Source organism: Heterocephalus glaber, unplaced genomic scaffold (assembly GCF_053883595.1).
Source record: "Heterocephalus glaber isolate CG9 unplaced genomic scaffold, H.glaber_assembly_v1.0 deba00001457, whole genome shotgun sequence".
Lineage (NCBI taxonomy): Eukaryota > Metazoa > Chordata > Mammalia > Rodentia > Bathyergidae > Heterocephalus > Heterocephalus glaber.
Genome location: NW_028258305.1, coordinates 42,839,391 through 42,866,475, shown reverse-complemented (window position 1 = coordinate 42,866,475; position 27,085 = coordinate 42,839,391). Strand labels below are relative to the sequence as shown.

The 27,085-nt window shown below is 39.3% G+C and overlaps 1 protein-coding gene across 15 annotated transcripts in view; it reads left to right on the top strand.

Moving 5' to 3' along the window:
* The window catches only part of Ncoa1 (nuclear receptor coactivator 1), a 265,108-nt gene that overhangs the window by 235,717 nt on the left and 2,306 nt on the right, over positions 1 to 27,085 (top strand). For 12 of the 15 annotated variants that reach the window (XM_087216231.1, XM_087216230.1, XM_087216223.1 and 9 more), the window contains 4 exons: positions 4,743 to 5,145; positions 13,609 to 13,783; positions 18,672 to 18,855; positions 22,471 to 22,560. In XM_087216231.1, coding sequence (XP_087072357.1) covers positions 4,743 to 5,145; positions 13,609 to 13,783; positions 18,672 to 18,855; positions 22,471 to 22,560 — 852 coding nt within the window. Of the gene's footprint in view, positions 1 to 4,742; positions 5,146 to 13,608; positions 13,784 to 18,664; positions 18,856 to 22,470; positions 22,561 to 26,943; positions 27,001 to 27,085 lie in introns of those variants that run through there. The other 3 variants (XM_087216234.1, XM_087216233.1, XM_087216235.1) reach the window with 2 other exon arrangements.

Here is a 27,085-nt window from a genome sequence, read left to right as displayed (position 1 = left end):
AAGCCACTACATCCTTGTAAAAGAAACAATCCAAGAGGAAGAGATAACAGTCATAAATATATATATACACCAAAACCCACCACACCCACCAATATAAAACAAATATTAATGAACATGAAAAATTAAATAAGCACTAATACTGTTGTAATGAGGGACCTCAATACCCTACTGTTGCATATAGGCAGATCAACTAGACAAAAAAAATCAAAGAAATATCAGAACTGAACCAGACTTTTGAACAAATGGACTTAGTAGATGTCTACAGAGTGTTCCATGCCACAATATCAAAATACACATTCTTCTCAGCTGCACACGGGATATTCTCCAAAATAGATCACATATTACCTCATAGAACATGCTTAAGTAAATGCAAAGGAACTGAAATTATCCCATGCATATTATCAGAACATTGCACAATGAAATTGGAAATCATTGGCAAAGGAAACCACAAAAACTTCATAAACACATGGATATTAAGTAACACCCTCCTGAACAACCAATGGGTCACAGATGAAATTAAAAAATAAATTTGACAGTTTCTACAATTAAATTATATGCCAGTATAACATACTTATGGGATGCAATGAAAGCAGTCCTGTGAGGGAAATTTATAGCAGTGAAGTCTCTTGTCAGAAAAACAGAGTGAGGGCCAGGGATTTAGCTCAGTGGTTTTGCCGCCTTCTGCGAAAGTGCAAGGACCTGAGTTCGATCCCTGGTACAAAAAAAAAAAAAAAAAACAGAATGACCTTAAATAAACAACCTAATGTTGAACCTCAAGCTTCAAGAAAAAGAACTGTAAGTCAAGCCAAAAGGCTTATGAGGGAGGAAATTACAAAGATCAGAGCAGAAATTGATACAGTGGAAACTAAGAAAACAATACAAAGAATAAATGAACCAAAGAGTTGGTTCTTTGAAAGATTAAATAAAATTGACAAACCCTTGGCCAACCTTATCAAAAAAGGAACGAAAAGACTCAGATCCAGGCCCTGACAGATTCACTGCTGAATTCTACAAGAAATTTAGAGAAGACCTAATGCCACTACTTCTCAAACTCTTTAATTGAAATTGGAAGGGAAGCAGTACTCCAAAACTCATCTCTGGAAGCAAGCATTACCCTGATACCAAAAAAAAGAGAACTACAAGCCAATCTCCTTAATGAACATAGACACAAAAGTCCTCCATAAGGTACTGGCAAACAGAATGCAGCAGATCATCAAGATTATACACCATGACCAAACAGAATTGATCTTAGGGATGCAGGGATGCATCAGTATATACAAATCAATACATGTAATAAACCATATTAACAGAGCCAAGATTAAAAAAAAAATACTATTATCTCAATAGATTCGAGGAAAGCATTTGACAAAGCTCAACAACCATTTGTCATAAAAATCCTACAGAAAATTGGAATAGATACTCTTTATCTGAATCTGATAAAAGTCATCTATGACAAACCAACACAACAGCCAGCATCATGATAAGTGAGAGCTTTCACTCTAAAATCAGGGACAAGACAAGGATGTCCACTATCACCAGTCTTACTCAATTAGAGACATTAGAGCAATTATACAAGAGAAAGGAATAAGAGGAATAAGGATAGGAAAGGAAAATGTTAAATTATCATTATTTGACATGATCTTCTACATAGAAAACCCCAAAAATTCCACCAAAAGACTTCTAGATTTAATAACCAAATTCAGTAGTGTAGCTGGATAAAAAGTCAGCACTTAAAAATCAATAGCATTCCTGTACACAAATAACAGACTCACTGAGAGACAATTTAGGGAAACAACACCTTTCACAATAGCATCCAAAAAAGTGAAACACCGAGAAATCAATCTAACGAAGGAAGTAAAAGACCCTTACGTTGAAAACTACAGTACTCTGAATAACAGGATTGAAGAGAATATCAGAAAATGGAAAGACATCCCTTGTTCTTGGGTAGGAAGAACCAATATAGTGAAAATTGTCATACTTCTAAAATTTAATGAAATCTCAATCAAATACCAGTAGCATATCTCACAGAATTAGAGAAAACAATCTAAAATTCATTTGGAACCAGAAGAGACCTAGAATAGCAGAAGCAATTCTGGGCAACAAAGGCAAGGCAGGGGGCATCACAATTCCTGACTTGAAATGAGTATGCTATGAAACTACTGTGATTTTTAAGCAGCATGGTACTGGCAAAACAAAACAAAAACAGACCCAAGGATCAATGGAACAGACTAGAAGATGCAGAAACAACTCCAACACACTCAGCCACCTTATCTTTCACAAAAGAGCCAACGCCTTCACTGGAGGAAAGCCTCTTTGATAAATGGTGCTGGAAAAACTGGCTTTCCACATGCAGAAGATTAAAACTAGATCCATATCTTTCACCATGCACTAAACTAAAATCAAAATGGATCAAAGATCTAAATAATAAAACAGAAACACTAAATCTGCTAGAAGATAGAATAGCTAGAAATCTTGACGTTGGTGTAGGCAAAGACTTTATGAACAAAACCCCAATCAGGGGGTGAAGGGAGGGCTAAGAATGGGGAAAAAATAAGAACCAAGATGCATTATGTAAAGGTACAATTCCCAATGAGAAATGTAATTGTGTTGTATACCTACAATGTACCAATAAAAGAATTTAACAACAACAACAAAAAAACCCAATCACACAGGAAATACCGTAAAGAATCATCAACTGGGATCTCATCTTATTAAAAAGCTTTTGCACAGCAAAATAAATCACCAACAGAGTGAATAGACAACCCACAGCATGGGAAAAACTTTTGCCAGCTGTTCCTCAAAGGACTGCTATCTACAGTATATAAAGAACTCGAAAAAATCAGACCCCCTCCAAATTTAAAGACCCAGTCCAAAAATGGGCATCTGAAATGAACAGACACTTTTCAGATGAAGAAGTACAGATGATAAATAAATATCTGAAAAAATGTTCAGCATCACTGGTCATTTGAGAGATGCAAGTTAAAACAATGCTGAGAGTCCATCTCACTCCAGAAAGAATGTCTGTTATCAAGAAACCAACCAATAACAAATGCTGACGGGGCTGTGGGGAAAAAGGAACCCTTCTCCACTGCTGGTGGGAGTGTAGACTGGTGCAGCCACTGTGGAAATCAGTGTGAAGATTCCTCAGAAAACTAAAGGTGGTTCCATTTGACCTAGCTATTCCCCTTTTGGTATCTTCCCCAGAGAATTAAAAGCATCATTCCACAGCATTATATGCATACCCATGTTTATAGCAGCACAGTTTGTAATAGCTAAATCTTGGAAACAAACCAAATGCCCATTAACCAGTGAATGGATAAAGAAGATATGGGGGGTTTTTTATACTCTGCCCTAAAGAAGGATAAGCTTGAGATATTTCTAGCTAAATGGATGCACCTCGAGACCATACCCTTAAGTGAAATAAATTGGACACATATAGTTAAATACCACATTGTTTCTCTGGTATGATAAACTAAAAGTGGAAATAAGGACCAAAATGTAAATAGAAAGAATAGGAAATGGAAAGAAAATGTTCAAATGGGAAGAGTAACTGGGGAGAGGGGAAGGAAGGGACAAAGAACAAAAGAATAAAAGAAAAAATGGAAACAAACCTTTTGTGAATGAGGAGGGGAAGAGGGATTGAACAGAAGGAAGAGGAATGGAAATAAAAGAAGCAAGATATATCACGTACAGGTACAAATTCCCTGTGATGAATGTGATCACCATGTATATCTAAAATGTACCAATAACAAAAAAAGCCATATTTCACTTTCTTCCAGATTGCACTGTATCCAGTTGGTGAGTTTAATTGTAATGGAGCTGTTTGTTATAATCAGAAGATTGACATCTTCTGAAGAACACTTTATTGACGTGTTACTTTGCTCATTAAACTGAAAAGTGATTTCAACCTAATTTTACCATTTCTGTCCTCATCCATAACATCATACTATTAAGCCACTTACTCTAATGCCTAAAGTATTCTTGGGCTCCAATGATATAAAACAACTGTTTCTGTTTAAATCTGTTTTTTATTTTATTTCTAGTTAATTACTTTCTGTTTAATTGATAATTTGCTAGGCATTGGATCTTAGGTTTCTGGTTCCTTTTTTTTAATGGTATTTGTAGATTTTTCTAATTGTAAAATTGACACATGTTCACTATAAATAATTTGGGAATGTGGAAATGTATAATGAAGAAAATTAAAATCATTTATAATCAAGTTTTACTCATTTAAATAAAGTAGGGTAAATGATTTCAGTGAGAAAGTGAGGAAACTATTTCCCCGTACTAGAAACACAATAAATTTTTTGGAAATAAAAAAAATTAATCTAATGTCAAATAGGATAGAAGAGATTAAGTACATTTTCTTTCACATCTTTGTGGTTTTTATGTTTCTCTTAGCAGTTTTCTTGGCCTATGTTACAAAACTAATTAATATATATTCTCTGTGATTCTTCTCAGTGTTTTTCCACTTTAATTAGGAATTTGCATTTAAGCAGCTGTATGAGTAGTATCATCTTAGTGTTTCTCAGCTACTTTTAATCTATAAGTATGCTTAATTCATTTTCTCTCCTGTGATTATTTAAGAATTTTCGTTCCTTTTCTGTTTTAATTTGCCTTATATAATGCTAATTGCTACATATTTTATTTTCCCAGGCTCTCAGTGTTTTTGCTATCAGCTTTCCAATGTAGGTAATGATTATAATGGTTTTAGTAAGTGAAGGATTTTTCCTCCTTTGTAGCCACCCCTGAATGCTCAGATGTTGGCGCAGCGTCAGCGGGAGTTGTACAGTCAGCAGCACCGACAGAGGCAGCTAATACAGCAGCAACGAGCCATGCTCATGAGGCAGCAAAGCTTTGGGAATAACCTCCCTCCCTCATCTGGACTGCCAGTTCAAATGGGGAACCCCCGTCTTCCTCAGGGTGCTCCACAGCAATTCCCCTACCCACCAAACTATGGTACAAATCCAGGAACTCCACCTGCTTCTACCAGCCCCTTTTCACAACTGGCAGCAAATCCTGAAGCATCTTTGGCCACCCGCAACAGCATGGTGAGCAGAGGCATGGCAGGAAACATGGGAGGACAGTTTGGCACTGCAATCAATCCTCAGATGCAGCAGAATGTCTTCCAGTATCCAGGGTCAGGTAGGAGGGGCTGCTTTTCTTAAGTAATACTCCCAAGGCCTGCACAGCGCTCACCTCAGGCACATTCCACTCCTGGGAGTGAGTGCTGGAGTCTGGAGGTCCCAGCCCTAGATTGAACCTTCCACTGAATGGTTGAATAGTTTGAGGCTTCTCTCTCTTCCATAGCTGACATGATTAAATTGGAGGACTTATACAGGCTTGTCTGTGTCCCACTTGAAATGTTGTAACATTTTGTATGCAAAATGCATTCTCTTTATTTTTTTACTTTCTCTTACAGATCCCAGTGAGACCTAATTAAAGTCATCTGCAGACAATGAGTTTTAGAACATTAATTCAAAATTTGCATAGTTTTTCTCCTTGTGTGATTTTCTGATAGTTTACCTAAGGATTGTCAGTTTCTACTAAGTCTCAGACTTTTCATCGGTGTCACCACTTAGACTGCTTAGGTGATAGCTTCCTCTGCAGTGAACATTCTGGTTTCCAGAAGTTTTTCTTTTTCAATTTTTTGTTCTTCTCTTGGACCTGGATTTTTAAATTTCCTTTCTATCATGTTGAGGTTCCAGTAAATAGTGACAATTATAAATATTTGTTTAATCAGACTTTTATACAAAGTTAATGGCAACTTGCTGAAAAAAAAATGAAAATAAGCCTCTTAATTATATATAAAAAAAGAAAAAAGGAAACTAAAACCAATTAAAAATGAATCTCAGTGAGAGGTGCTGCTGCTTGACTTGCCCATACAGTCCACCCATCCATTGTAAGTATTCCATCTGGTGCCTAAATTGTTCTTCCAGACCAACTTTTTTATTGACAAAAAATATTTTTCACAAAATAAGAATTTTTCTTTGATAAAGTAAGCATTCATACTATGGACAAAACCTAGAAAGTAAGTACAGTAAAAAGTAGTAGTTTCGTCTATTGCTAAACAGAAATAAAATAGCAGGGCTATCAGTTCTTCCATATACTGTTTCAAAATAATACTGGAAAAAATTGTTAGTTTTTCTGGACAGAATAATAACATTTTAAAGTGCAGTGTTTTTAACTTCTATTCTAAATTATAAATTTGCTCTAATATGACCAAGATTCTGATTAGAGAGCTTCAGGACCAGGTTTTGAGCTGGTACTAATTCAAATTCCAAAAAGTTGTAGCCTTTTCAGGTCACTCCTTCTGAAACACACACACGCACATGCACACGGATTTATTATAGTTTAAGGAAATCCAGATGTGAGGGTTCTTTGGTCCTTGTTAGTTTTATGCTTCTATTGCCAGTAAATTTGCCACACAAAAGTTCTAAAACATGTATGTCCTAACATGTTTCAGTGCTTGGTAAGCTTAGATCCCTAAGTCTAATTCACCTCCACTGTTTCTGTAAATAAAGCTTTATTGGAACACAGCCATGCTCATTAGTTTATGATGTTCACGTGCTTACTAGTTTATCTGTGTCTGGCTTCACACTACAGAGTAGTTGTTACAGAAACCTTATGGCAAACCCAAACTATTTAATATCTGGCCCTTAGTAGAAACATTTGTTGATCCCTATGTTAATAACAGTTAAACCAAAGACGGCTACATTAGCTTTGCTTTGCATTTTTCAACTTACCTAGGCCCAAATTAAATGAAGGGACATTTAGGTAATAGGGATGGCAGAGTATGTGTTCTTGTATTTTTGAAAACAGAAAATGTTTCTAGACGATCATGCCATGATGAATGCAAAAGAACAGAACATTAAAATTCCTTGATACAAAGATAATATTTAAAATTAACATGAGGAAATTTTTTTAATATTATAGCCACTTCGTGGGTCCCTTGAAGCCCATCTAGTGACCCCTCTTACGTGAACTGCAATAAACACACTACTCTGAGCATTCTTCTGAGTGATCTACTTCTGGGGCTCCAGGACCTCTACTTGCCAACGGCTCCATTCTCTACTCCTGAGCCAGATTGTGTGCTCATGTGTGCAGCTGTATGATCAGACATGCTTGCATTTCCCACCAGCACACCAAAGTTGTTCACAGCTAGATCCATCACTTATATTTCCCCCTTCCCTCCATATCTCAGTGTTCTAGCCACAGCAGACTTCCTGAGTTCTAAGAAAGGACATAAACCTTGCTCTCTTTTACTTCTAGGCCTTTAGACTTCCTGTACCTACTGTGTAAAATATTTTTCCTCTCCTTCCTCATTCTTGTTCCTTCCTTCTCTCAAATCTATTTCCTCTGGAAATCCTTCCCTGATATCCCAACCATAAGCACTCACTAGCTATATAATCACTTGCTAACCTAGCTATCTTTCTTTTTAAATAGCTTGAATAAAGTGTGATCATTTTAACCTGTTCTTTGTTTCTCCAGTGCTTAGCACAGTAATTTGTCAATGAGTAGAAGTTATTTGAAGAACTAAATTGATTAAGTATGAATTCTAATTCTGTTTGCTGCTATCAAATGGCTTTGATATTCATTATTCTCCAGCAGGGAGAATTAACAGTGTAGACAAAGAACTGTACTAAAAGGGACTGGGGGCCGGGGATTTAGCTCAGTGGTTTTGCCGCCTGCTATGCAAGCGCAAAGACCTGAGTTCAATCCCTGGTACCAAAAAAAAAAAAAGCTCTGAAAGGGCCGGGGATTTAGCTCAGTGGTTCCACCACCTGCCTAGTAAGCGGAAGGACCTGAGTTTGATCCCCAGTACCAAAAAAAAATAAAAGGGACTGGATGGGCCGGGGATTTAGCTCAATGGTTCTGCCGCCTGCCTCTCAAGTGGAAGGACCCGAGTTCAATCCTTGGTACCAAAAAAAAAAAAAAAAAAAAAGACTGGATTTCAATTTGTGATTTAAAAATATAGTTAATGTTTGAATTTTTAAAATATATTGCAGTAAAAAATACATTGCCCCCTAGGGCCAGAGATTTAGCTCAGTGGTTCTGCTGCCTGGCCCGCAAGTGCAAGGACCCGAGTTCGATCCCTGGTACCAAAAAAAAAAAAACATTGCTCCCAATCTCCCTCAGATCACCACCCCCAGCTTCAAACACACTTATCCCACTGTTCTTGCCACTTTCTGAAGCACTCTTCTTTCATGAGAGTCTTTAGTTACATTGTATGCTGCCTCAATATCCTGAGTTAATTCAAAATGTTTACCTTTCATAGTCATTTTGATTTTGGGAAAAGACAGAAGTTGCATGATGCCAGATTCCATGAATGCGGTGGATGAGGATGCACCTTAGTGTCCTACAAGCCCACCTTCCTGTTGGATGGCCTTGATGGCAGCAGTCACCAGATTTTTGATCACACCTTGTAAAGACACTCATGAAAGGACTTCCAGAACTGCTTTAGAAAGCACCAAGAATGATGGAATAGAAGTATCTGAATCAAAAGAAAGCATTTTGAGGGGGATTAATGGCATCGTGTCTTTTTACTAAAATATTTTTTTAAACTTTTACTGCCTATTTCAGTCACACCTCAAATCTGGGTGGAGGAATCCAAGGTTCAGGGTAGAGGCAGAACTGAGACCTGAACTCTGATTTTCCCTATAATTAATTATCCACAGGCTGCCTCTGTACTAAAACTAGTCATCTCACAGAGGATTTTTAGAGCAGTGACACTACCTCTATATGATACTGTAATGGAGAATACATGTCACACATTTGTTCAAACCTGTAGAATGCACAACCCTAAGTGAACCCTGCTGTAAACTCTGGAATCTGAATGATAATGGGCTATCAGTGTAGGTTCATCTTATGACAGTATCTCACTCTGGTGGGAGATAGTGATGAGAGAAGCTCTACGTGCGAGAAGAAGGGGACATAGGAGATCTCTGTGCCTCCACTCACTTTACTTGGAACTTTTACTGCTCTTAAAAATTGTAAAATTAGGGCCGGGGATGTAGCTCAGAGGTTCTGCCGCCTGCCCCGCACGCGCAAGGTCCCAAGTTCAATCCCCGGTACCAAAAAAATTAAATTAAACTAAATCAAAGTACCAATACTAGAGAATAAAACCAACCAAAACCCAGGTTATCTAATAAGGAAAACTGTCCATTCTAACATAGTGAGATGAGATGAGGCCAGGAAGAAATACTATCTTAAAAGCATGTTGTATACTTGGAGTTTTTATTCACTGATTAACTTGGACTCCACAGAATGATATCTGGAATATGGTAATTATTTTTTCTCCCTTCCCTCCATATTTATTCTCGAAGAAATTATTTTATCATAAATAAGGTTTCAAACACATTAAATACAAATATTTTTCAGGACCCCAACTAAAATAGTTAAAATTTAAAATGTAGAATAAATGCAAAGGTAGTCTACAATATGTGTATGTTGTGATATTTTTGGTACCGGGGATCGAACTGGGGACCTTGCGCTTGCGAGGCAGGTGCCGAAACCACTGAGCTAAATCCCCGGCCCAGTAGTCTACAATATGAAGATGATGTCAAAAAACCAAAAAAAAAAAAAAAAAAAACCCTGAAGAATCATAAATGAAAGAAAAAAATTTTTTTGTTTTTCTTTCTTTTCTTTTTGGACAGGGCCTTGCTTTATAGGTCAGGCTGGCCTTGAACTCTCAGAGATCCTCTTGCCTCAGCCACCAGCGTGCTAGGAGTACAGGCATGTGCCACCACACCCAGCTGTTTTTTGTTTTTTTGAGACAGACTCTCACTGGGTAGTCCAGCATTTCTTTCAACTTGCTATGTAGCCCAGGCTGGCCTTGAACTTGCAGTTCTTCTGCTTCAGCTTCCCAAGTGCTGAGATTATAGGCATGCACAACCACACCCAGCTCTCCACATAGTCTAAGTCAAAATTATTATCAGAGATTAAATTACATATACAGGAAGAAACAAGGAAAAAATACCTAGTTTTTGTTATATCATCTTTACTTTTTTTTTTTTTTGTACCAGGGATCGAACTCAGTACCTTGCACTTGCAAGGCAAGTGCCAGAACCACTGAGCTAAATCCCCAGCCCACATCATCTTTACTTTAAGAAGTAGTTAAACATTTAGTGAAAAAAAGTTATATAAAATCTGCATGAATCACAACATTCACAGAAAATTTAAAATACTTTAGAAATTATAGCCCATTAAAAAATTTAAATGGGCCAGGGATTTAGCTCAGTGGTTTCACCGGCTGCTGCACAAGCGCAAGGACCTGAGTTCGATCCCCAGTACTAAAAAAAAAAAATTGAAATGACTAAATTAGCTATCATCTGGCCAGAATAACCAAATAAAAAGAGAGAAAAATCATTATATTAGCAATAACAGGGCACAGTAGACAATAATATGGGTTGCAGTTGCGTTTACAAAAACAGAACAGGAGCTTGGTATAATGGCACATGGCTCTAATCCCAGCACTTAGGAGGCTGAGGCGGGAGGATTCCTGTGAGTTCAAGGCCAGCCTGGACTACATAGCAAGACCCTATCTCAAAAAAACAAAACAAACAACAACAACAAAAACCAAGATGATAAGAACATAGAAAAATGCTTATGATAGGGAAAGAAACAAGTCAAAATTGTGCATAAGTTTTTGAGGAAAATTTGGAAGAATTATACTAACCCGCAATCATATTATAGCATTCTTTTTTTCTGTACCTATATAACTTTTTCTTCCTTAAAAGTATTTAACTACAAAATGCACTTCGTTGCAGAAAAAAGAAAAAGAATAGCCTTAGCATAATAAAAACATAAGAGGAACCATTTTTTAAAAATTTAATAAGCATTGTTAAATGTAGGAGCATTTACCAGATTTCAGTCATAATGCAAAACTTAAATAATTGACTATTATGTTCTTAAAGAGGTTACATTGCCAGAAAGCTAAGAATATAATGTAGTTCTTTATTATGTATGCCAGCTTTAACAAAATATTTTTTTAATTTTTATTTTTTCTTTGTACCTTCCCTTTTGCAAAAGATCCTTTACCCCATTTCCTATTATCTTTTATTTTGCTCTTAATTTATATTTTGGGCTTCTCATATAAGAGAAACCATGCATTATTTAAGCTTATGAGTCTGATTTATTTCATTTAACATTATGGTCTGAAGGTGCATCCATTTGTCTACAGATATCCTTCTTTATAGCAGAGTAGTAATCCACTTTTTCTTTATCCATTTATCTGATGATAGACATACAAGCCACTTCCAAGACTTAGCTATTATGAATTGTGCTGCTATAAACATGGGAAAGCATGTATCACTGTAATATGATGTCTTTAACTCTCTCAGGAAAATACCTAGAAGGGGAATATCTGGGTCAAATGGAATTTTTAGTTTTAATTCTTTGAGGAATCTCCATACTGATTTCCATAGTTGCTGTATGGTACCATTTTATATTCCCACCAGCAGTGTAGTTCTGGAGATTGCTGAGGTTTGCTGCAGAAGAGAATCCACAGAGCCAGGCGCTTTCCCTGGGCTGTGGTATGGAGTTGGGAGGCCAGAAAGGCAGAGAAAACTGAGGCATCTCGCTTTAGTAGTGGAGCTAAAAAGCCCTAACCTAACCCCTGCTCTTATCTCATCAACCACAGCCCAGACAGAGGTCAGAAATATTTACAGGAAGAATAACTAGCTCCTAACAAGGAAAAATTTACCAAGTCTGAAATCTGACTTCAAAAACAACCAGGCATACAGAGAAGCAGGAAAATGTAACCTGTAAAGAGGAAGCAAATTAGTCAATCAAAAGCCAGCCTAGAATGATACAATTAGTAGATAGGAACTTTAAAGAACTTATAAGCTATAAATTTATTCTGTGTGTTCCAGAAGCTAGAAGAAAGCTTTAGCATAAGTAGAAATGTAGAAAATACCAATAAGCTGGGCTGGGTGGCCCATGCCTGTAATCCCAGCATGGAGGAGGCTGAGGCAGGAGGATTGCCATGAGTCCAAGACCAGCCTGGGCTACATAGGGAGTTGAAGGCCAGTCTGAAATACATGGTGAGATCCTATCTCAAATAAAACCAAACAATAAAATATCAATAAAACAACAACAAAAAATACAATAATGAGTTCAATCCCTGATACAAAAAGAAAAATCAAAATCACTCTTCTAAAGAAAACCCTAGTGTCTGAGGTGAAAAACATGCTATATGAAATAAACAGCAGAATAAAACTTACAGAAGAAAAAGTTAATTGGAAGAAATATAGCAATGAAAACCATCCAGAATTAATTCAGAGAGAAATAAAACTGAAAAACTGACATTCTCTCCAAATTGATCCTGTAATTCGATATGATCCCCATCAAAATTTCAGCATACTTTTTGAGGAAAGTGATGAGCTTATCCTAAAATGGAGCTGGGCATGGTAGCACATGTCTGTAATCCCAGCCCTCAGGGAGGCTGAGGCATGAGAATTGGTGTGACCAGCCTGGAATATATAGTGAATTCAGGGGCAGTGTGAACTACACAGTGAGATCCCGTCTCCAAAAATAATAATAATAATTAATTTAATGTATATGGAAGTGCAAAGGACCTAGAATAGCCTAAACGATTTTGCAAAAGAAGAACAAAGTTGGATAGCTGTCTAATTTGTAAAATAATCCTGTTCACTCAGGAGGCTAAAGCAGGAGGATTGATAAGAGTTTGAAGCCAGATTGGCTACATAGTGGTTCAAGGCCAGCCTGGACTACATAGGGTCTCAAATAAACATTGTTAAAATTTTTTAATTAAAAAATTTTGAATCACTCTGCAGTGCAGTGGATGAATTTCATGCTATGTAGCTAATGTTTCAGTAAAGCTTTTTTTAAAAAAAGGGGAAAGGAAGAAAAACCCACAGAGAAGACTGAGGAAGTATGGACAGCAAAACTTCCTATTTTTTATTCTCACATATATATTTTTCTTCCCTAATTATTTCCATTATCAAGTTACTTTTATTGCCAAAATAATCAGCATGTGTGCTCATGTTTTCACACTTAAAAATGAGTGTTGACAAAGTGACTGCCAGACGGCCTCTAACTTCACCCTAATCCATCTGGCTGCTAAATGGCACACACCCCGGCGCCTGGCTGTTGGCTATTGTGGTGAAACTGAAAGAACCATAAAAGGATTGAAAAGAGGTGACACCCAAGTTCCCAGAAAAATCTCTGCCCATTCCCAGAAAAGATAGTGTTTCTCCCCTTTATTAACCTATCTCTGCCCCTCATTTCTTTTATCCTGTACCTATAATCTCCATACCCCAACAGGTCAAGAAGGTGGTTTTTGAGTTTATCTCCTACTTTCTCCTCTTGGTGTTCGCTGCACCCACAAAACAAAAAACAGAAAAAAAAAAAATCATATAGTCCTGCTAAGCAAATCAGTATCTCAGTGAATGGAAAGCATTCTTCCAAACATGTATGTTTATCTGTCTGTTTAAAAATATCCTGGCTTAGTTTAAGAAACTTATTTTTCCCTAGTTTATTGAAGATATTTCTAAATATGTTATGATAGATCTTTTGAGTTTATTCTTAAATGGGGGTTAATATTCTACAGTGTATTGACATAAATTAATTTGTGTCGATTTTCAGGAATGGTTCCCCAAAGTGAGGCCAACTTTGCACCATCTCTAAGCCCGGGAAGCTCCATGGTCCCAATGCCAATCCCTCCTCCTCAGAGCTCTCTGCTGCAGCAAACTCCGCCGTCCTCCGGGTACCAGTCACCAGACATGAAGGCCTGGCAGCAAGGAGCAATGGGAAGCAACAAGTAAGGGGCGGTGTTCTGTATATGTCCATTCCTAACACCCTGCAGCATAGGAGTCTAAACAGATGATGGAAGGGCCTCAACTTTATGTCATCAACAAAGCAAAATAATAATTTTTAAATGTTTGAAGTATCAAGTCATTAAGGCAGATTTGTGTATTTATAGTACAGAAAAGTGGCCAAGTGGTCCACAGTCTTTTCATCCTACCTCTCAGTGCACCTAAAGAATATGATTAACTTCCATCAGAAGCAGAGCTTTCCTGGGACATGTGTAGAAAGGGATAATTTTTTTTAAAGTCTCTGTTTATGATTTGGACACTCTAATTTAAGATCTTCTTGCCTCAGCATGGGCAACTTACTGATACCTTGTCTAAAATTAAAAGGGGTGTGGATGTAGTTTAGTGATAGAGTGCTTGCCTAGGGGCAAGTGCAAGGCCCTAGATTCAATCCCCAGTACCACCAAAAAAAAGTCTTTATAAGAACATTGTAAAGGGCCGGGGATTTAGCTCAGTGGTTCTGTCGGCTGCCTCACAAGCGCAAGGACCCGAGTTCGATCCCTGGTAGCAAAAAAAAAAAACATTGTAAAATCTTACAAATGTAAACCAAGGCTATTAAAATGTTAGACTTCAATAGACCCTGAGTAGTGGGGACATAGTGTGTTTAAAAGGTTTTATAGTAGCAACAAAAAAATGTTAAGACTTCTTGGGTTATTCTGCCCCATTTTGAAAATTTAGATTTTCATGTGGCCTCATCTTACCCATTTTGCTTAGAATTATTGCACTAAAGTCTTTTTTTTCCAGATCCTGGCTGCTGAACTTTTTACACATCACTTGAGTTTTATAAGGATTTTAATTTGGTTGTGTCTTGGTTCTAATGACAGGGAAACCATTTAATCTGACAACATAATAAGTAAGTCAGCTAAAATTGAAAACATAAAGCCATATTCTCTTAAAGTTCATTGAAAGGTGAGAGGGGAAGTCTTTTTGTTAGAGAACTGCATGGCACTTAGTGAGGATGGTATGTAAATTAGATAGGAATGGAATAGTCTGTAACATACAAGAAGAATTCAGTCTCTTAACGTGTTCTTATCCCACCTGCTAAACTCGCTTTTGATGTCCGTAATTGATTTCTCCCTCACAGCAGCTCTGAACTTCCTTGCCAGCTTTCCCTCTGCTGCTTTCATGTCTGGAAAAACTCCCTAATGAAATCCAGCTGAACCTTGCTCCCTTCCTCCACCTAAGCACTCCGGTATGACTCTGAGGGCTGGAGGTGCACCTCACCAGTAGAGTGCTTGCCCAGCATGCACAGGGCTCTGAGTCAAATTCCCCAGCTCCATAAAAAAGAAAAGAAAAGAAAGGCTTTAAAAAACACAGTGTTGCCTGCAGGTCTCACTAACCTCTGTCTCTGCACCCCTCTGCAGTTCCTGTCAAGGTGGTTAATGTCCTCTTCAGTGCCAGTGCAGTGTTTGTCAGTAGCATCTAACATATTTGAGCACTTAGGTCTTTTTTATTTCTTAATTTTTTTGTGGTGATAGGAATCGAACCAGGCCCTCGCACATACCATGCAGGTCCTCTGCCACTGAGCTGCCCCCCTCCCCCATTTATCTTTGTGGGGGTGGGGATTGAACCCAAGCCCTTCACACTGAATTACAGACCTTTTTTATTTTTTATTCTGAGACAGGGTCTCACTAAATTGCTAAGTTGCCTAGGCTGGGCTTGAACTTGAAATCCTCCTGCCTCAGCCTCTCAGAGTGGGATTATAGGTGTGCACTACTTTACTCATTTATCATTTCTTGAAGGTCTTTCTTCACTTAGTTTCTGAGACACCTTTCTCTCTGGAAAGTTCACCGTACCTCTCAGTCTCTTGCTGGAGACTACCATTTGCTGGGGACATTTTCTTGATCCTGCAGTGTCCATTCTAGGACCTCTTTCCCATATCACCTCATTCCCGTGGTCACATGATCCAGTCTTACTCTGTAAATGTCTGTCTCTATGCTTATTACCCCCAAACTTAAATCTGCAGCCCACATAAATCCCCAGATACCATACTGTATGTCCAGCTACCTAATTGATGTCTCCACTGAGAAGTTTAAAGAACTCTCAAATCTATCACAACAAAAACTCTCCCTAAAACTTGCTCCTCTTATTTTTCCCCATCTCCATGACAACTCCATTCTTTTAATTGCTCAAAAGAAAAACGTTTTCTCTTTCTCTCACATCTCACATCAAACACAGTATGAAATCATGTCACCTTCTTAGCATCGCCCCCTTCTTACCCATTGTACTTAACACACTGTAACGCAAGCCACCGTCCGTCACCCTTTTCCTGTCTCCCTGCTGTCACCCTTCCTCCACCGTGGTCTGTCTCCGCATGTAGCCTGAATCGTGCTGAAAACAAGGCAGTATGTCAGCCCTGCACTCACAACTCCAGTAGTCCTCCAACTTACTCACCACACAAAATAGGGCTATAAATCCCTAAGACATCTTGCTCCTGGATGTGTTTCTGACCTCATCTGCTGTTCTCACCACTCATTCAGCCGCACGGGCTTCTGTTTATTCTTCTGTTCTTCAGATGTGCCAAGTCCATTGCAAACTCAGCACCTTTGCATTCTTCGGTCCCTCTGCCGGAAGGTTCTTCCCTTAGAGGCTGCCCAGTTTGTTGGCTCACACTTCAAGTCTCACCTTAAATTTCACCTTCTTTGACACAGACGTTAAATGTCACCTTAATCATACTTCGCGCACCATCATTTCTGAAACAATACCATTTTTCTCCTTCCCATTCTTTATGTTTCCCTACTCCCAGGTCACTTCTTGGACTCAGATTCAAACGTGAACGAGAGCTTTTGTTGTATTTCAGTAGTTTCTGTGAACTTTGACTTTCCCAAGTGATTTGGGGGAAAAAATAATTGCCACCAACTCTTCAGAATTCATGCTTGCATATTTGGTTCATGTGTAGATTAGTCAACATAAACATTACATACTAACAGAGACAGTGACTCTGTTATCAGATGACATGATACCACAAAAAACATGAGAAAACAGCTCCTGCTGCAAATAACCTGTGTAGTGGGTGGCAGAGGAGGTCAGAGAGAAGGAAAACATGAGCTAATCAGACGAGCAGTAAGTAGACTGGTGTAAGGTTTGGAGATGGTATCATGTGATTCTTTTCCATGATCTGTCTGGTGGCAAGGGAAAGAAATGGCGACCAAACCGATGTGTCCCAGAACCGGGCTGTGTTCCACATAACACTCAGCTGGAGGGAGAGTCCTGACGCTTATTAGCTTTTAAAGGCCAAGAAGTCCTGTTGCTTACCCATTTGCTTTTCAGACTTACTTGACCAGGGACCCCTCCCTCCTTGTTACTGCCTGTAATGTCTGTGGAACCTGCTCTAGGCCAGAGTCTTCGTCTTTCTCCCTCCTCCTCATGTTTAGGGGTTACCAATTACCTGGTACTACCCTGAGAAAACTGATCACTTCCTCAAGGCAGACAAGAGTGCAGAGTGAGGGAGAGACCCTGTGGACCCTGAGCTGGAGTTTCCACTAACCCCCGCTGTCCTTCCCACTGAGCGACTCAGGCTACTGAAGGGCTTGGTCCTCTTCCCCCGATGGAAGAAACGAAAATGGAACTGTTGACAGAACAGTTTGAAAGAACCTTAGCTAATATATAGTCCCAAATATAAACTTGAAAGGAAATGAAGCCCTAAACCTTTATCAACAGCTAAGACGTCTCTCCAGTCCTCCCATGAATTAACTTGCACAGCCTTTCTCTTCATGGTGATCGTTTAGGTATCAGTTGACAGATGAGCATTATCTACGGCACAAGCATTCTCATTAGCAAATGAGCGCGTTAATAGGTCTTTCTTACCATTGGTTGTGGGACCACTGCCCCACAGCACACATATTGTGCAGACATCAGTGGATGGTCCACCGATGCCTTCTTGGCCACTCCAAAGCATATGATTTCCTGTGAGCATTTGTTTTGTAATTACTTGGGGAAATTTTTGCAGCTTTTCTTCAGACATGATAAATACACTGCTTCTTGGCCTGTTAATTTTAGTCTGATTACCTTAATTTACTGGCAGCTGTAAGTGTCAGTACATCCTGCTTACCATGTGGGAACTAACAAGGAATAAACAAGCCATGATGGCAAAAATCATTTTTGGAATCAAAATCTCCAGAATTAACAATTGATTTATAATCATAGAATAGGTGGTGTTTCATAGATCTTATGAAAGATAAAATTCATATCATTTTCCTTTAGATGTATATATTTGTATCCTGAGAATTTTCAGGGTTCAAATCCAAAGTTGCAAGTTGAATTACTTTGAATCTTTTCCATACTATTCTACCTACTAATACATACTGATTTAAAATTTGAGGCTGGGTGTGTGGTGCATGTCTGTAATCCCAGCACTTGGGAGGCTGAGGCAGGAGAATTGCCTTGGCTATGACAATTCAAGGCCAGCCTAAGTACATACGGAGTTAAGGCCAGCCTGAACTAAATAGTGAGACCATCTCAATCCCCCCCGCCACACACACACACACAAAATTGACACCTTTGTTAGAACAACCGTTCAGAACTTGGCCATGAAGAAGGAGTCAGTAAAACAGACCCACTGAAAATCATAATTGCCCTTGTATTTTGCTTCCTGGAAAAGACATGAGGCTATCTGTCTTTGGGTCTAAGGAGATAATCGTAACTTTCAGATTTAAACCCATTGGGCAGAGTTCAAAATGTATCTGAATTATATTCAGTCCTGATACAGGAAGATACAGTTTTGCATGTCACTTAAGAATGTAAAATATTTTACTTGAATTCTATCAATGTAAAACAGAATCCAGTCACATTATCCATGACCGGTGGGTGTAATTGGCATTGTTTTTGAGTTAACAGTGTGTTCGGTCAAGCTGTCCAGAACCAGCCCACACCTGCACAGCCAGGAGTGTACAACAACATGAGCATCACCGTGTCCATGGCAGGTGGAAATACAAATGTTCAGAACATGAACCCAATGATGGGCCAGATGCAGATGAGCTCTTTGCAGATGCCAGGAATGAACACTGTGTGCCCTGAGCAGGTAAGTGGCATGGCTGCACGCTTACCACACACAGCGCGCGCACACCACTGTTCACAGTCCCCAGGACATGAACGTATGTTGACAATTACTCACCAGAAATAACCGTGCTCCTCTGTTCTTTTCCACTGTCTTTTGCCAATTGATGACCCTAAAGATACAATGGAAATTTTGGCAGTCTTTTTTTTTTCCCAGTACCAGGGATTGAACTCATGATCTTGTGCTTTGGAGACAGCCTTGGTGCCACTGAGCTAAATCCCCGGCCCAGCAGTCTTTAAAAATAAGATTTTAGTCTCATGAAATTTTAGGGTTTTTGATCTATTATAAAATGTTATGCACAATAGCTTGAATATTAAATTTTCTTCATTTCTCTTTTTTAATTAACAAGTATTCATTACTATCTACAAAGGTAGCTCTGTGGAACATGCAGAGTAATATGTTGAGATACCACATGAACAATGGATTGAATAAGAACAAAACAATTGTGTAAGAGGTAACCTCCCACAGGACCATGCATCTTCATGTCGAATGAGAGTTTGACATAAACAGTTGACTGCTGAGTGTTTAAAGAAAGAGACTGGTCAGGAAAAGCATCATGGAAAAGTTGCCTTCAAAAGGAGAACTGAAGGCCAGGTATGGTGGAACACACCTGTAATCCCAGCTATTTAAGAAGCTGAGGCAGAGGATCACAAGTTTGAAGCCAGCCTAGGCAACTTAGTGAGACACTGTCTCAAAATTTCAAAATAAATAAATAGGGCAGGATATAGTTAATTTCATTGTGAAGGTTCTGAGCTTCTGTCTCTGGTACCATAAGACAGAGACAGACAGACACAGAGACAGAGGAGAAAAAGAGCGAGATTTGAAAAGAACATTCAAGACTGACTCTCACAGAATAACCTAGGCAGAAATACAGGTTGAAAAGCCTAAGAAAGTTAAAGGCTGTTTATATCATATTTAGTATTTATGTCACAAGCTCTTTGGAGATGTTGCATCCCAGCTAAGCATTTAGAGTTGTCTTGGAGCCTCCTGCAGATTTGTAGGAATGACCAATTTCAAAGTAATGTTTAAGAAGATTATTGGAGTAACTTCCTATAGTTACTATTATTACGCAGACCAGCAACCAAAAAGCCGACTGTGGTGACCAGGCTATTGCTACACGGCCATAATTTATAGCAAGACTTCAAAATATATAAACACCAATTACTTTTTTGTGTAGAAATCCATTTTTATTTTTGTTTTCTTTTGGGTATAAAAGATTGAACTCAGGGTCTTCACACTGAGCTATCCCCAGACCTGTTTTGTTTTTTTGAGACAGGGTCTTGCTCCATTACCCAGGGTGGGCTTGAACTTGTGATCCTCCTGCCTCAGCCTTCCAGAGTGCTGGCATTACAGGTGTTCACCCCTGTGCCTGGCTCCTTTAATGTTTTTTTATAGTGTAGGTCTGCTGATGGTGATTCTTTTAGTTTTTGTTTGTTCTTTCTGCTAAATTCTAGGTTGGCAATTTTAGCTTTCAGGTTTATTACAGGTTTTTGTTTTGTTTTGTTTTGGGTTTTTTGAGACAGGGTCTCGTTATGTAGTTCAGGTTGTTCTTGAATTCAGTATGTAGCCCAGACTGGCCTCGAATTTTTGGCAATTCTCCTGCCTCAGCCTCCTGAGTGCTGAGATTACAGCCATGCACCACCGCTCCCAGCTCAGCTTTCAGTATTTTAAAGATCTTCTGATGCAGCATTCTGATGAGACATCTGCTGTCATTTTTTTCCATTACATTTATTGGCACATTTTAGGTATGCCTTATGATCACATTCATCATTGGAAATTTGTACCTGTACATGATATATCTAGGTTCTTGTTTTTTCCCCTTCCCTTCCTTCCCTTCCACTCTCCGGCCCTCCCTATTTACAAAAACTTTGTTTCCATTTTTTTCCTCCTTTTCTCATACTTTTCCCTTCCCTTCTTTCCTTTCCCCACCGCCCCACTTCCTCTTCCCTTGACATTTATAGCTAAATGGATGCACATTGAGGCGATACTCTTAAATGAAATAAACAGGACACACATGTATAAATACCGAATAGTTTCTCTAGTGTGAGAAACTGCAAGTGTAAATGAGGACCAAAATGTATAACAGATAATGTGAAACAGGAACAAAAGGTCTCCTGTCATTTTTTACTTGTTGCTCTGTACATAGTTGACTTTTTCTCCTCTCTGGCTGATTTTATATTTTTTTCCGTATAATTTCTTTTAAGCAATTTAATGATGATATACTCTGGTGTGGTTTTCTTTGCTCTTGGAGTCCCTTAAGCTCCTTGATTCACACACTGCACTCCACGCCTCAGAGGTCCCAGTGCCATGTACCATGGGCCCTGGCAAGTTGTTCTTTGGCTTGGGGGGAGTTGGACTTTGGTTATTAGAATGGTCTTGGTACCCTCACTTATCACTTCTGCCATTTGAATCATTTGGGGGTTGAATTTAATTGATTTTCTTTTACATTATGGTTCATATTTTTCTGCTTCTTTACATATCTGGTATTTTTATTGGGTGCCAGGTGTGACTTTTACCTTATTTATATTCCTATAAGCATTCTTGAGCCTTTTTCTAGGAAATGGTTAGGTTATTTGGACACAATTTAATCCTTTCAAGTCTTGTCCATTGTTTGGTGAGACAGGCAGTATTTATTCTAGGGCTAACTTTGCCTTACTACTGAGGCAAAATCATTCTACTATGCTACCTGATACTATATGAATTATGACATTTTCCATTCACACTGTTGGGATTGAGACCTAGTCCCAGACCTGTGTGGTCTTTGAGAATTACTCCATCCATCTGTCCAAGTGACTCTTTTTCCTGCATCTGTGAGCTGATCATTGCTGGGCTATAGACTTCGAGGGCCTCTGCACATCTCCAGTGCTTCCTCTCGGAGCCTCTCTCTACAATGATATTCTGAGCTTCAGGTTCCAGCTGCAGCTTCTTAGCTCATGGAGACTGCCAGCCGGTATAGGCTGGGAGTTCGCTCCCACAGGGACTCCTCAGTTGTTTCCCAACTCTTAGGGATCACTGCCCCTTACTGCCTTTGTCCAGTTTCTTGAGTGCCTTTGTTTCACACATTTTGTCCATTTTTAAGTGAATTCAGACTAATATCCCTGTTACTGAATCTTGACTGAAGTAGAAGTCTTTTGTTAATTAACTTGTGGGGAGAATTCATTTTTTATTAAAATACTATATGTAAGAATATCCAGGGGCTGGGGATTTAGCTCAGTGGTTTTGCCGCCTGCTGCGCAAGCGCAAGGACCCAAGTTAGATCCCCGGTACCAAAAAAAAAAAGAATATCCACAAAGTATACAACTCAATGAATTTTCACAAAACGGAATGCACCTGAATAACCAACACCCAGATTACAAAATGATGTCACCAGCATCCCAGAAGTTCCCCTCATGTTCCCTGCACACTTGCCACCCCTGCAAGGGAAACTTGGGGATTTGCAGCAATGTAGTAAATTGCCAAGCTTTTATTTTTCCTGCCTTCCTATTACTTTCCTGCCAGTGCCATTGTTTTTCATTGAAGAATTTGTTCTTCAGCTTAAATAACTAAACAGTAATTTGGTCTTATGTTCACTTTTCATAGATAAATGACCCAGCACTGAGACACACAGGCCTCTACTGCAACCAGCTGTCATCCACCGACCTTCTCAAAACAGAGGCAGATGGAACCCAGGTCAGTAAGAAAATCCTAAGCCCGGAGCTGTCAGCTACACCCTAGATCCATGGAGGGCTTCATGTAGCCTCCTGGTCAACAGCTTGACCTTGGGGGTCAGGTCCTGTTGTGCAGCCTGGCTCTGCTCTTACCGTGTCATTGTGGGTTTATTACAGAAGTTCTGAGCTGCCGTGTGACCACAGGACTAACAAGATGTCCGCTTACAGGACTGTTGAGAGGGTTTGATGAGATAAGCTTTCAGAAGATCTAACTCAGTGCTTGAAGAGGGTAATGGATTCACAAATGTGGCCACTAATTGTTATTTTGTAAATAAACAGTGCTCAAACTCACTTTAATCCAACACCTCAAAAGATCTCAGTAAATTCAGATTAATGGTGTCTGCTGTCTACTCTGCCTCTTCAGAAGTACGTTTCTGAGCAGTGCAAACAGCAAGGTGGCCACTTTCCTCTTTTAACCTAAATTTAGAAATTTTAATAAACTTTGGTTTAGTCTTTAGTCTCTTAAAAATATTTTTTATCACAGGCATTTTGCTACAAATGGAGATAGAAATACTTACCTTTCTGGATCTTTGGGTAAACTGGGGGGAGAAGACAAGAAAGGAACTTCCACTGTGAAATGTATGATTTGCCAGGCACTGTGCTGGGCGTTGTATGCTTTATCTTCTTTCAGCCTTGCTGTAACCTATGAAGGAAGTGGTACTCCTTTTCTTCACAGATGAAGAAACAGAACGTGAGGAGGTTTAATTGCATGCACCATTCACAAAGCTAGAAAGAAGAGGGGCTGAGATTCAGGCTTGGGTCTTACTAACACCAAAGTCCTAGCTATTTCTGCCATACTACATAGGCCCTGTGGAAATATAAAACTTTTTTTTTTTTTTTGGTACTGGGGATCAAACCCAGGTCCTCAGCTTGCAAGGCAGGCGGTGGAACCACTGAGCTAAATCCCCAGCCCGGAAATATAAAACTTACAAATACATCCATATAAATTGTCACATAGCCAAAGAAGGCAAACTATCAAATTTATGTTATGAATAACAAGAGCCGTAACTATTCAAAGAAAGGAAAAAGAGGACTGAAGGTGGAGCTCAGTGAAAAGCACTTACCTAGTGTCTTCAAGGTCCTGGATTTTATCCCTCGCACTAAAAAAAAAACAAAGGAGTGCTGGGGATTTAGCTCAGTAGTGCTGAACCTGCCTCGCAAGCACAAGGTCCCGAGTTCAATTCCTGGTAATGAAAAAATAATTAAAAATAAATTTTTAAAAAACAAAGGGGGCCTGGGGATTTAGCTCAGTGGTTTCGCCACCTGCCGTGCAAGCACAAGGATCCGAGTTCAATCCCCAGTACCAAAAAAAAAAAGAAAGGAAAAATTGTTGAAGTACTCAGAGCAGATTTACACAGAAAATTAACTGAACTGGGCCTTGAAGCACAGTTCTCAGACCAAGTGAAGGAGAAGGGTATGGTTGTTGGAGGCCAGGTCAGGCTGGACTAGAGAGAGAGAATAATAGTATCTTAGCATTGTCCTGGAAACCACATTCACTGAAGATACAATTGCTACAGTAGATGGAAGTGGATTTCCAGGCGGAGTATTAAACTAAGGGATCTAGACTTAGTCCTACAGACATAGTCATCCCCAAAGGGGGCGCTAGGTTAGACTTTATCTCAAGGTGGAGGCAGTGAAGGGAGACTTGCCCGGCACCTGGTTCTGGGGAGAAAGATTGGTTAGGAAACTGTGTCCAGGGTCTGAGTCTTAGGAAGTACTCACACCTTACGAGGGTAAAGAGAGGACGTTTTGTGATGGTATAATGAATACAGTCTGTCTCACACTCACAAAGTCGTGAACTAGGCAACACTACAGATCCCTTAAAGCAAAAAACAACCAGAGGCCAGGGATTTAGCTCAGTGGTGCCACCGCCTGGGTTCGATCCTTGGTACCAAACAAAACAAAAAGCAAAAATCAAAACACAACCAACTAGGACAATATTTGAAGTGAAGTAAAAACTGTGCTGGAGAATCTTCAGAGGCCGGCACTTTGTTCTCACCCTGTGCTCCTCCCCGGCAGATCTTAAAGTTCTCCCATGTCAGCCTTCGCCCATCTGTGAAGGTGTGGCAGCGCAAGTCCAAGGTCTAGTCTACAGGTGATGGTTCAGAACAGCTGAAATGCCTGGTGCGGAGGTGTGCATCTGCAGTCCCAGACCTTGGGAGACTGAGCAGGAAGATCACTTCAAGTTCGAGGCCAGCCTGGACTATGTAGTGAAACTCTGTCTCCAAATCTTTTTCTTAAAAAAGGCTGAAATAAATTTTAGAGTTTGGTTTTCTCTTCTCAGGTTTTTTAACTTCAAAAATAGACTATCTTGTATTTAAAGTAGAACTTCTTCTCTAGTTTATTTTATCATGCCTTTATCAAGAATGATTTTAAATATTTGTGGACAAAATCACCTTAGGCTCTGCCCTAATATTTCATATTTAGAAACACATAAACATGGAACTTTATACTATATTGATTTAAAAGTCAGTGCCTAGGGCTGGAGATACAGCTCAGTAGTGGAGTCTTGCCTAGGATGCATGAGGCCCTAGGTTCAATCCCTAGCACTAGAGGCTGGGGGTGCCCAAAAAGCGCTATGGTTTATGCTTATGTGAAGTTTGGGTGGCAGAATCTTCTTTGTTATAGCCCATCATGAACTCTGTTCACTCCTGTGTTTTTGTATTTGCCAAACAGAAGCAGGGGGCTGCATTAGATAGCGATATAGAGACAAATACCCAGAAAAGAAGAAGAAAAAATGGGAGAGGAGGATTGGCAGAGTATGTAGAGCCATCTGTGTTGGAAAGTGAGGGTGTAGAGCTGGGGAGGAGTCAGATGGAAAAGAAAAAGAAGAACACAGACTAGAGAAGCAGGGAGAGGGCAGGTAGGGGGTTATTGCCCTGGGCAAGAGGAAGGGCCTGGTGAATCAAGGTCCCAGAGTAAAAGAGCAGGAATGAGTGATCCTGGAGCACAGCCTGGGGAGCGCACAGAGGCGGCTGGAGCACATACTTGGAGCTGGTGTGCTTTAGAGACAGGAGAAAGAGGCCACATGAGAGGAAAACATGGGAGCAGACAGGGCCAAGGAGCAAAAGTCGGAAACTAGGCAAAGAGGAAGATGAGAAAAATGATCCCAGTCTAACTAGAGATTTAAAGCTCAACTCAGGGGCTGTCTCCCTTAGCTGTCAGGAAATAGACATGGGATATAGACGGATTAAGGATAAGAGACCATGAGCTAGATTAATACAGAAATTTGATGGTTCATATATTTGGCATTTGAGCTTGGTGTAGTGGTACAAACCTGTAATCCCGCACTTGGGAGGCTGAGGCAGGAGGATCATGGTGAGTTCGAGGCCAACTCGGGCTGCATAGTGAGTTCAAGGCCTGCCTGAACTGCATAGCGAGACTGTCTCAAAAAACAAAATAAAAAAAATATCTGACATTTGGCCAATAGGGGTTAGTAGAAAACAACTTTTGTTCTATTTAGAAGAGCTTTCAGAAAAGCTGCATGTAATTGGCATGCATTAGTGACGAATGACAAAAAAAAAATCACTAAATGTTTTATGATCCTATTAAACATGAGGCACAAGTTTGTCAAAGTTTGAGACACTTAGATGCCTTAGGAAGGCATAGTTCCGTTTGTGGTCTGGAACATTGAAAAGTGTGATAGTGGCCTTAATCAGTTCTACAAACAACTTTTTAACAAGAATTGTTGGTAAAGACTAACTTCTGGCTTTGTTTTCTCAATAGAAAATGCTAAAACTGTGCATCTTTAGACATCTTTAAGGAATACATGTAGTACTACTGAACGTAAAGGGAAAATTCACACTGTTTTCAGCTAATAGATACTGTTATTTTTAGCTCAAGTGTTTAAGCGGAATGTCTAGCTGGAAAAAAAAGTCAAATATATAATTGTTCTATTGATATTTTGTTGTAATTCTAAAGCCAGTATGTAAAGGAGTGGTGTGATAATATACTTAGATACTATCTAAAACTTCTGGACAAACATTAACCTTAGTAATGCTGATGTCCTGTTACTGAGTTGTGGTCATTTATCTTGCTAATACTGGGTTAGAGTCCTTAATTTCTCAATGACATCATAAAGACTTTTTCTCCTAACTAAAGTCATCTGTAGAATACTATTTTAAACTAGTTTTCCAAATAGCATGTTATTTTTTAAAACCTTACTCTGGATACCCAGACTGTGAAACTGGGCTTTTCCAAACCTTGGCGATTAATATTAGCTGTGACACTCAACTCTCAGTATTGATGGCAACCCTGTAGGAGGCGTGACCATTCCAATTTTGATTTTATTTTTAAAGTGTGAACTTTCCTGAGCAAAATGAGTGCAGCGATTTTCTTTTTGTAGGACAAGAAGACAGAAGAGTTCTTCTCTGTGGTGACTACAGACTAGAGGAATGCTCTAGTGAGTTTCCACTTCACGTAGTACCCACTCATAAGCCGGGGGGGCAGACCCTTCTGTCTAAACACATCTTTTATTTGTGTTCCAG